The 12,386-nt window shown below is 33.5% G+C and overlaps 1 protein-coding gene across 2 annotated transcripts in view; it reads right to left on the bottom strand.

The window, feature by feature from the left end:
• The window catches only part of SMAD2 (SMAD family member 2), an 83,315-nt gene that overhangs the window by 5,754 nt on the left and 65,175 nt on the right, over positions 1-12,386 (bottom strand). For both annotated transcript variants that reach the window (XM_054583610.1, XM_054583609.1), the window contains 4 exons: positions 12,248-12,382; positions 9,394-9,468; positions 3,946-3,999; positions 2,489-2,701 (listed from right to left, as the gene is read on the bottom strand). In XM_054583610.1, the coding sequence (XP_054439585.1) occupies positions 2,489-2,701; positions 3,946-3,999; positions 9,394-9,468; positions 12,248-12,382 (477 nt within the window). The remainder of the gene's footprint in view (positions 1-2,488; positions 2,702-3,945; positions 4,000-9,393; positions 9,469-12,247; positions 12,383-12,386) is intronic.

The following is a 12,386-nucleotide window of genomic DNA, read 5'->3' on the forward strand; positions in this document are numbered from 1 at the left end:
ATGCTTATCAAAAATATTTAAGCGATATAGAAAAGTACATGGACAGTAAAATGAAAAGTATCATAAATTATATAGTTTAAGTAAAAGAAGTTGAGTAAATTTTAATGGAATTAACTAATGCTCAGAGAAATATACCTTCATTATAATAAACAGTATTTCCTTAAAGGTCCCACTAAAGTTACAGAAAAAAGGTAATCAAGAGGTGAGAGAAAGGGAGACTATCTTTGGTGGGCCTGACTTAATCAGGTGAAGCCACTTAAAGGGGACTGGGCTATATCTGGTGAAAGTGATTCAAAGAGTGAGAGAGTCAACGCAAGAGACTCTCCAATGCTCCGTACAAAGATGGAGGGCGCGCCACTTGGCAAGAAATGCAAGTGAATTCTAGGTGCTAACAGCAGCCTCTAGCTTACAGTCTGCAGGAAACAAGGACTTCAGTAATACAATTTCAAGGAAGTAAAGTCTGCAACAATCATATGGCTGGAAGAGGATCTCAACCTCCAGATGAGAAGGTAACTCAGATGACACTATGATTTTGCCCTGTGAGACCCTGAGAAGACTCCTAAATAATCCTGGAGTTTTGACCCACAGAAACTGTGAGATAAAAATACATGTGTTGTTTCAGGCTGGTAAGTGTGTTACATAGTAAAAAACCCCGTAACATATGGTACCGTTTCTAATACACTTCTGTGTATAGTGTGCACTTACACTTTTGGCCCAAATTTTCAGGAAAAAAATATTTCGTTTTAATTGTTCGTTTGTTCAACCAACCAACCAATTATTTATTTATTTGTTTATATTGAGAAACAAAACCAATTCTCATATTCCAGGGTATTATTTTGCATACAAATATTGTTATTGTTTTCCAGAGTTACTTTTAACGCCTAAGCATAAATAAAAGAATTAAAAACATATATACAGATAGGGAATTAGTACTATCCATGTATAATGCACACCCTACTTTCCTCTTAAAAATTTGGGCTAAAAAGTATACATTATACTGGCAAAATATGGTAATAACAGTACCAACAAGCCAGACTTAACATTAACACAAAATCTGGTGCCCTGTTCTCTTAGGACTACGGAATATTTGTTTCTAAAAGAAATCATGTACTTGACCATTATGAAAACATTAAAATAACCATGTACTTGATTATCAGGAAAACATTACTGGTAAGTTTAAAACGTAGAGGTTTTTTTCAGGTTGTATTCTTTTGATCCAATAATTAATTACAGCAATCTAAAACTCTGCAGAAATGAATATGGTAGAGGAAATCTTCTGTTAAGTTTTTATGCAGAACCCCAATTAAAACACAGAAAAAACAACCATGTTAGCTAAAGTAGGGTGGATATGCAGAAGCCTCCTTACCTACCAGACACCTTGGTATGCTAACAAGATTATGTAAAATTTATCAGTCAAGCAAGATTTGAGAAATTCCACATGGAGCCAACTAATGGACCTCTTAAATCCTTAACATTTGCAGTATCACACTCACTGTTTAGTGACCAGCATTATTTATCATAGGAGGTGATGGCTCATTAAATGGAAACAGAAGAAAACTATTGGTAAAGAAAGTTACTTTAAGGTGATGAGAACTACATTCAGTTATATCAGTGGTGCCCAAGTATTTTTCTACCTCAGTCAAAAACAAATACTGAAGACCCCAAGAGTTTTTGTTCATGTGAATGACATCTATGGAAACTTACCATATTATATATTAAAACTGAGATTCAAAAAAATTTATTAATTCATTTAAAACTCAAAAGGAAAAGAAAAAAGAAAAAAAAAAGCGAGAATAGTAGCAATGTATTTTTGCAAATCTCTTTCATGTCTGACTTAACAGAAGAGAGGTGGATTCTCACCAGTCTACACTGAGTATCTTGCAAGATCATATGCCATTTAGCCTCTGAATACTTCACTGTTTATGTGACAGAATGGGAGTAGAAACGGTAAACAGCATCCTAACACCATTATGAAACTAGTTTTCACCTTACAAACATGCTTAAAGGTTGTCGGGACTACCATACTTTGAGATCCTCTGAATTACTTTTTGAACTTCATTAAATGGTAACTCTCGTTTCAGGTATCTTGCTTCAGATTAATAGTGAGATTTAATGTATGAACTCACTGAAGAAGGGAATAAACAAGAGATGTAAACAAACAAATAGAATCAATCATTTGTTGAAAATATAACCCTAAAATCTGAACATGACAATTTTATGACTGGTGGAGACTCATCATAGTAAAGTCATTTTAACACCTATTTATTGAAGGACCTCCCAGTATCATGGGTGCCAAACAGAAGTCAAAGAGAAGAGTTTGCAGATAAAAGGATCAACAGTATCTATCAAAAGAAATGAAGCTGTGCACTTAAACTGAGAGAGAAGGCAGGCTTTCTTGCACACAATCTCTTGATGTGGTAAACCACATAATGCTCACATTATGAATATATGGCATTGGTTTTTCACACAAGGGAAAAAGAAAACATACCTATATGTCTTCTTGTCATTTCAACTGTAGCATTTCGGTTGACGTTGGAGAGTAAACCTAAGCAGAACCTTTCTGAATTTGATGGATCTGTGAAGCCGTCTACAGTGAGCGAGGGCTGTGATGCATGGAAGGTCTCTCCAACCCTCTGGTTTAATTCATAATAGGCTATTGAACACCAAAATGCAGGTTCTGAGTAAGTAACTGGCTGCAAATCTGGGGGGAAAAACCAAACCCATAAGAGCAAGAAATGTTGTGTCAACAGTTCAAGCCAAGAAGAGATGAATATGATCATCTCTTACATGCTCTATGCCAGCCTATCCTGGCAAGAGCTCAGGAAGTAGACCTAATATCTATATCGCGAACTCCAGTTTCCATAGATCATACCAGATTGTCAAATTTTTCAATTTCCCCCATCTCATTAAGTCATCCAATCTTCAAAGCTTTTTCTTTGTTTTTAAAAGACTTTATGGGGTTTCAGTTGTTCTCCTAGTAGTTTTACACTAGTTCCTATTCAAATAGAAAGCCACCATAGATAAAGTAAATCAATTTGCATAATAAAGCTAATTTTTGGTAGCATAAAGTGGAATAAAGCTGGAGCAAAAATTATTGAGTCAATAGCCACAGGGGAAAAAACTGTTATAATACAATACAAAAATGACACTTTTGATATTTGTCAATTTTAACGTCAGATTCTCAGGGGTTACCCTGGTTATACCCATATAAAACCCCCACATAGATAAGAAACAAAGTAATAAATACAAAGAGTGTGCAAGTGGAGAGAGAATATGGAATCGAAAGAATCTACATATTTCCTGGGAAAACTAGGATCACATGTATATAACTTCTGCAATTTTGATTATAATCCATTACAAGGAATATCATTTAAAAACATTGACCATTATGCAGAATAAATTCCAAATGTGTCACCTGAAGAGAAACTGTGAAAGAACAAAGTAAAATAAAGGCCAAAAATCAACTACAGAATGTTTATAAACATACACACATTAGCTCTTATATACACACAGCATTCCAAATCACATAACACATATATATATACACATAAATACATACATAACACATTTATATGTAACTATATATATATATATATATATATACACACACACACACCTCATATTAGTAACTGCTATTATAAAATATATCATTAAAAAACATACCCACAAAAATCGTCATAATTGGTCATAAAATTTACCATGAATAAAGAATATGATTTCTATGAATAAACAGATTATTAGTTTCTTATACTATGTCCCAGTAGAAAATAGGCTGAGTAATATTGAGGCATGTTACCATTATCATTTTTTTTAAAAACACTCATTTGAACCATTACTTGGTTATTTATTGAGTTCCCTTTCTCATGTATAGATAAAATAATGACCAGAGAAAATATTTAAGTGATACAGTATAAAAACAGTGATGGAAAAGAGTTTGCAACTTACCCAAACTATGATTAACAGGGGAAAGAGTAGTAGGAGATAGTTCAGCTGGAGATCCTAAAATAAAAGGAATCAATTTAAAAATAGATGTGAAAGTATTTCCAGAACTTATGACCAAGTAATAATAAAACTGGTTGTAACTAATTATCATAAGTAACACATACATAATTTACATCCCAAGAATTTAAAAAAAATACAGCTGCTTTATGTGAGAATAACTTCAGAGGCTTCAATATATAAAAGGTAAAAAAGAATATAAAACAGTCCTGGCTTCTAGTCAGAGTTACCCTTCCCAAATGCATCCAATATATCTTTCCAGAAATACTCTATGAACCATATAAGCAAGTATGTTCTGTGTGCCCTGCTTTTTATATACAAATGGTAACACAATTCTGAACTTTGCTTTTACATGAGTTATTCTACCAGAGGTGTTGATAAGTTTCCTTATTAATTACTTATCCATATGATTAGCCGCATAACATTATATTACAGTATATATGATCCCATATAGATAAGTAATATGCAGGCTATTTTCAATCTTTTCCTTAAGAACCAAGATTGCAATGACTAATCTTGGATATTTGCATACTTTTAGTCATATCTGAAGGATAGGCTCTTAAAAGAGAAACTGCCAGGTTAAAGTACTGTGATTTTGTAATTTTGATAGACTTTTGCCAAAACTGTCATCTCTAGAGCCTGTACTGGTTCGCATTCTCAACAACGAATGGTGAGGGGGTGCTCATGTGTTATTAACAGGCGAGTGCATGGTCTTAACAAGTATAGTTTTAATCTGTGTTCCTCTTATAAATGACATTGAGCAGCTTCATACTTGTTTAGAATGCATTTCCTTTCTGTGAATACTCTGTTCTTTTTGTTCATTTTTCTACTGTGGTGTTAAACACTTCTCACTGATCAACAGAGGGCTCTTTATGTATTACAGGTAGGAGTCCTTTCATGGTATGAGTTTCAAATATTTGGTTATCTGTTTTATGACTCTTAATCCTAGTTCTGATTAAGTAATAATAAAAACACCTTTTATGTGATATTTACCAATCATTTTGGGGTGTGTCACACTTTGATAAAACAGTGGTAACAGTGTATATTCCTGTCTTACTCTTAACTTTAAGGGAATACTTCTAGTTTTTTCATACTAAGTGTAATGCTGGTTTTGAGGATGAGAGAGGTAACATTGCTTACTTAGGTTTTTCGCATCAATATTCTCAACCAATACTAGTCTGTAGATTTACACTGCGAGTACAATGTTATGCTACTTCATAAAGACAACCTCAACCATATAGAAGCTATATGACTTTCCTATGCTCTGTAACAGTTTAAATAGCATGTTAATACATTCCTTACAGTTTGGTGGAATTCCTGTGTGAAATGGTTTGCAGTTAAAAATTTTCTAGGGCTTATTGTAAGATGTTTCTCTACTTCTTCCATGAAAATTGACTTAAGATAGCTCTATTTTCTGGAGTCAGTTTTGTAAGTTATATTTTCTTAGAAAATTACTCATGTCTTCCAGTTTTAGGTAAACAGGCTAAAACTAAGCAAGAAAATATGGGGAGGGGACACAGATTCACAAAGAAAAAGAAGGTACAACCACAGACACAGAAGAAAAAAAAGGAGACCACTCAATTCCATGCAACTAAATTAAACAAATTTTTGTTAATTTGTTAAATAATCATATATAATTATACATTTTGTTTTCTGATCGTCATTCTCAGTATCTTTTGGAAAAGTGATCTAAAAGAGCATGGCCTACAGCGCTCAGGCCTCACATACATAGCAATGGTGTCAATGCAGAGTAGGGCAGGTCAGACCCCCTCGAGCCCCTCTGCTCCCCACACCATGAGAACCGGAACATGAAATGCCAGGAACGTAAGTGCAATGGGAACCCCCAGGTAAAACAGAGATATTAAAAATAGAGAATGGGTAATAATTAATTTTTAGAAGACAGGAAAGTCTTCCATAAGAAAATTAATTTCTTATGTCCTTTTTCTGTTGTTGTTCCTCATTTTGAAAAATCTGTTGGCAAGTCCCAATAGGTACAAGTAAGAAAGGTCAAAATATATTTAGAACAATGAACTAAAACTCACTGCTGTTTCCTGAAGCTGTTATAAAATAAACAAAGCCACTATTAGACATGGAGGAAACTGCCCAATTTTTCATTTTTAACCGTTTACTCTTCTTTTAAATACTTATCAAAAATGACCAGTAGTTACAGTTCATTAATTTAGACTAATAGTTCAGTCAGATGTGATAAAAACAATTACAGATTACAAAAACAAAGGTTCGTTATAACCATAAATTTTTTAAAAAGTTAATTAAGCTAGTAATTCATTAGCTAACTGAAATTTTTAGAAACATTTTCTAAAATGCATGCAGGTCAACTGATAATTAACCTACTATTTATTCATACATGCATGCTTCTACTGAAGTCTGGAGCTTCCTTCCTGTTATGAGAGGTAAAAAATACCCTATTTAGCTAGTTTGAATCAGCAGTTTCTGTTACTTGTAGCTAAAACATCTAAAGAAATCTTTGTATACAAGTTCCGTGTTACTCTCTAGAATTACCTTATATACGATACCCAGCATCCGACTTTAACAAAAAATAAACAAAACATAAGAATGCATAGAAGTACAAAAAAACTGACCAATAATCAAGAGACAATCATCAACAGAAGCAGATCTACATATGAATCAAATACTGGGATTATCAGATAAAAAATTTAGACTGTAAGTTAGACCCATGTATAATTATCACTTGATTTTCAATAAAGAAGCCAAGGTAAATCAACAGAGAAAGAAAAGTCTTCAACAAATGGTGCTACCACAACTGGACAAAGGTCTACAGCAAAGGAATGAGGAGCAGAAATAGTAAATATGTATGTGAAATATTCCCCTCATTCATGGTTTCACTTTCTGCAGTTTCATTTACCCATAGATATAAATCATCCCTCTGTCCGGCATACCCACACTGTATACACTACCTGCCCATTAATTAGTCACTTACTAGCTGTCTAGGTTATCATATGGAGTGCTGTGGTTTTGCTGTGCTGGTGTTCAAAATGGCCTTAACCACAAGAATAGCTACGCTGGAAATTCAGATATGCCAGAGAAGCTGGAAAGCGCTTCCTTTAAGTGAAAAGGTGAGTACAGTAAGATATTCTAGAGAGAGATCACATTCACATAAATTTTACTACAGCATACTGTATTAAATGCTCCATTTTATAATTATTGTTGGTAAGTTCTTACTGGGCCTAATTTCCAAATTAAACTTTGTCACAGGTATGTAGAAAAATGGTACATACAGGGTTCTGTACCATGCACAATTTCAGGTATCCACTGGGGTCTTGCAACATATTACCTGCGGATATAGGACTACTCTGCCCCTCTGCTACCCAAACCATGAGAACCGTAACATGAAATGCCAGGAACATAAGTGCAATGTGAACCCCCAGGTAAAACAGATATATTAAAAATAGAGAATGGGTAATAATTTTTAGAAGATAGGAAAGTCTTCCATAAGAAAATTAATTTCTTATGTCCTTTTATCTTATGTGTATTTATGTGTATTATGTGTTCTTATGTGTATTTATCTTATTGCTCTTGCCATGTTTCAGCTACATTATAAAATAGGCATCTGTGCATTAACTGGAATCCTTGTGGCCTTTGTTTCTGGCTTCTTTCACTTAACACTTTCAAGGTTCACCCATGTTGTAACCATGGATCAGTACTTCATTCCTTTATATGACTGAATAATATTCCAATGCATGGACATAGCTGATTTATCAATTCATCATTTAATGTATAATTGGGTTGTTTCCACTTTTACATGAACATTTGTATACAAGTTTATACAAGTGTATAAATTTAGTTTTCAATTTTCTTGGGCATGTATCTAAGAGTGAAAATGCTGGGTCGTTTTTCTGTATTTTAAGTTTCCAAAGAACCTGAACCACTTTATATGCCCACCAGCAGCATATGAAGACTCTAACTTCTCCATATCCTTATCAACACTTGTTATTGTCTGTCTTTTTTTATTATAACCATTCCAGCAGGTGCAAAGTGGTATGTCACTGGTTTTTATTTGCATTTCCCTGATGCCTAATGATGCTGAGCATCTTTTCATGGCATTCACTGTTATTCATTTATTTTTAATCCTCATCTGAGGACACACTTATTTATTTGAGAGAGAAACACTGATGAGTTGCCTCCCACATGCACCAGACTGGGGATCGAACCTGCAACCTAGGTATGTGCCCTGATCAGGAATTGTCTCAGGAACCTTTTGCTATCCACGATGATGCTCCAACCAACTGGGCCACTCAACCAGGGGTAGTATTCACTTTTAAATGTATAATAGCAGTTGTCCATCATGGGGCAAACAAAAACATGGTTGATTCAGGGATACAGTTCTTCAATATACAGATATGTAAGAAAGATATATTTGGAAAGCCAAATATCATTTGCATTAAGATATACAATGTTATTTCCAAAAATCATTGGATCATCTATATTTCTTGGTCATCTACTGCTCTGAACAGCTATGATAAGCTATAGCAGAAGCTTTCTTGCCTGGAAGTCTAAATAATGGAAGGATGTAAACAACAGAATTATTCTCAAAGCCTGCCCACTTCCAATGTTAATTCATTTAAAAATAACTTAGATTATTGTAACTGCAGAAAGCTTTAATATAAACTACAGAACAGTGATGATATAATTTGTCAAGTTGTATGTAATATTAAGGTGTCCAACTCTTAAGATATTGACAGGTTGTAATGGATCAAAACAGACAATTACCAATGACATCACAGCTATTTCACCAGCAACCTATCAGTTCTGGTGGATTATACATTATTATATAACAACTGTCCTAAAGCTTTAATGTGTGCAATATTTATTATATGTTAAAACTTTTCTCCATTGTGTTTGGAGTCAATACCCAAATATTAGAAATTAATGGAATTAGGTCAGGTACAAATATTTTTTGGGGAGGTTTGATAAACAATTTACTATAATTCAGAATTTGTTCTTACATTAAAGGAGCACTGAAAAGCTAAGCTCCATCCCTTACCTCCCAATTCCTCTGAAAATCTGTGATTGGGTTAATTACGGTCTTTCATCACAAGGACATTTATTCATAGGATAACTAAAACTTTTCAACAGACGCATAGAATACTAAAAAAGAAAAGTATCTGAGTGTCCTCAATTTTCGTTTACTCTACCAAGAGAAAATTCTACCGATTATTTTGCTGAGCAGCATATGTTAATTTTTCATGGACAACAGGGCCCATCGATTGTTCAAATATAATTAAATCAAAGTAAAAGATTTTCTGATGTGCCCCAGCTTCCCTAAATTTAAGAGTCACCAATAACTCGTGTGAGTTTCAAACAAAGCAAAAACGTTTATCTAATTACTGAGAGATTTTGAAAGGTATTTTTTACCTGTATCCATACTTTGGTTCAACTGTTGATCACTTGTTTCTCCATCTTCACTGATGTATCCAGGGGGTGGCGTTTCTACAGAAGTTCAGAATAAATCAAGTACAGTTACAATTTAATCTCACCTTTTCTTCCAGCTACCAAAAAAACCCAACGAATTGCTCCAAATAACAAATATAAATGTTATATAACATCATTATAAAAAGCAGTATTGGATACTAAGAGCTTAGGATTCAGGTTCTGCTCCAAATCTTGGAGGTAAATCCTTAAAGCCTACTTGAAATACAATTGAGCTCTCTGGGCATATTTTCCTAGCTATTATTTACATATCTGGCTCATTCTCATATGTATATTTTCTGGGGCAAGAGCCAAAAATATAACTTCAAAGATGTCTCAGTTCTGGATCATTATGCTTCGAAGACATGAGTACCTACAATGTTTTGGGGTGTTTTTTTTTTTGGTATACTAATGGCCACATGGATGAGTACCTAGATGATTATAGGACCCCCTGCCCCCAATCCATACATGAACAGTTCCGATTACAAAGCAATACAGGCTTACACCTTTCACTAAATTTTACAAGGCAAAATATGGCAATATAGTTTAGGATTGGTCTAGCTTGAATTCTACCCAAAAAGTGTACTTCCCCAGAAATTTCTAACCATTAAGTCCTGCGTATTAAAGCAGAAAATTAAATTCAAATACAAAGTACTGCACAAAACTGAGGTAAAATACCTCCTGAAAATAAGTAAGATTCTAGTGTGTTATTTCCAACATGTTTTATGAACAAAATATTTATTTAGGAGGCCTCTGAATACCTGAATGAGCTTCATGAAAATAAAAACATTTATACAATTCTATCAATTATAATTTCAAGAGCAAAAAATAAGTTTAAATAATTATCAACAGTTTAATATTTACATTGCTGGACAGTTTTAAGCAATTCAAATGCAAACACATAAAAAGAATTTTGTAATTACCAAAAGGAGGACAGAAAGTATGTGAGTTAAAAGTTTTCTTCATTAACCCTATACAATCTCCTTTCAACAAGCTAAATACAAATTTTAACTTCTTAATATCAACCTTTTCATTTAAGTGTCAGTACCCCAAAATTTTTAATACTAAAGTTCTATGAATAAAATAAAGTACCTTTCTTCCTATGTTCAAACAATAAAAAATAATAAAGTAAGTGTAAATATATCAGTATTTCAAAGGTTAAAGCTGATGCAATCAAACAGAGCTAAGCTTTTGCCAGTCTAACCACCCATGTCTCAAAGTTCTAAGTAGGAAGAAATAATAAATTTTGATGTACTTTATCTTATTTTATTTTTCTCATCATGTATCTATAAACTAATAATTAAACTATTAGCATTTTGGAGAAAATATTAAAATTTCTTCTGAAGTGGAATAAAAAGTAAGCCCTGAGGTTTTGTTGTCAGTCAGAGCCAGATAAACCCCATTTGTCCAGAAATGCAAATAGGTACAATCCACTTTTGATTTTCTACTTTGTAAAATACCCAAATCTAAAAAAAATAAAGGAAAAACAAGTTCATACATCTCCACAAGCGAAAGCCACTAAGCATTTTGATTAACATCCTTCCAAATAATTGCTGAGTAGATGATCTTTTAAGAATGTGTGTTTCCTTACCCCTCAGTTTCCTAGTATTGCTAAGTCAGCCCCACTTCGAAGATTTAAGTGCCTCCCCCTCCTCATGCCCCAACCCTCCCCCTAGGGAAGGTGTCAGCCCTGTTCTCCCCTCCCATCCTCGCCCCCACATTGCATTCCACTCCGAGCACTACTTCCTACCTTCTCAAAAAGTTTGTTTCCTAGCAACAAAAAAGCAGTCTTAAATTCCTCTTTTGGAATAAAATAGTAATCAAAGAAAATGAACATTAAAGCAAGTAATCAAAGAAAATGAACGTTAAAGCAATTAGAAGACACTTTCTAACTTTAAGATTAGATATTTTGAAAAATCCTTATGTTTAAAAAATTGTTTTCAATGAACAGGCACTATTTCCATGATGAGACACATTAATGTTTTTTACGCACTTAAAACTCTAAGTTTCTTAAATACTTTCAGTTATGTAAGAGTGGGATAGAGGACTATTACAAAAGGAGAAAAAAAATTAACACAAAAAAATCCAAAGTATAGCTTAATCCTCATTCCAATATTATACCTTCAGGTCCTGTTTTAAAAAAGGGTGAGGCGAGGACAGAAAGGTAAGAAAACATTAGTTGTTTTCCTAAAAAATAGTGAAAATTAAGAGTAGGTAGGCTACCATATCATAGAATATGTTGCTGGATCACATAATACAATAATTAGAGCAGGAGTTACTGAGTCCCAGATAAAAAAGAACTAAAATAGAGGTTTTCTGATTTTCAACATAGGTATTGCTAGAGCTGAAGAACTAAAATACTTATCTCCTATAGAAATGTTACGTTTTTATTAAACATTATCTATGGAAGTAATTATCTGGTCAATTTTTAATTACATTTGCTTCAGGAATAGTCTTTTCCTGTATCATTTATTTTGCTTATATTCTACATCTCTCTTAGCTTCAACAACTAAGACAAACTTACTAAGATCTTTTCTTTTCTGCTTCTCAGAGTACTTTGATAAAAGCCACTGCAAAAGAAAATGAAATATGAAGTAAAACTTTTCTCCAGACAAAAGTGTTTCAAGTACTAGGTTTATACATTTCACAAAATAATCACCCAACAGATCATACTTTTCTATTTAAAATCCAAAAGCATTTTTTAAAAGGTGAAGCCACAGTTTACTAATACTTAAATTTTAGTTTATGAACAAAATTTGTACCTATCTCAATTTTTAGGAGATTCAGAAGGCAAAAATACCTGGGATATAATTACTCTGTGGTTCAATTCCCGCTGGGAAATTAGTGTTTTCTGGAATGGAGTGGGTATAATCATCCAAAGGTGGTAGTTCCGTTAGGATCTCAGTGTGCCGTGGCACTAATACAGGAGGCAGAACTAA

This window comes from Pteronotus mesoamericanus, unplaced genomic scaffold (assembly GCF_021234165.1).
Source record: "Pteronotus mesoamericanus isolate MK-2021 breed Mesoamerican mustached bat unplaced genomic scaffold, CSHL_Meso_final contig_74, whole genome shotgun sequence".
Classification (NCBI taxonomy): Eukaryota; Metazoa; Chordata; class Mammalia; order Chiroptera; family Mormoopidae; genus Pteronotus; species Pteronotus mesoamericanus.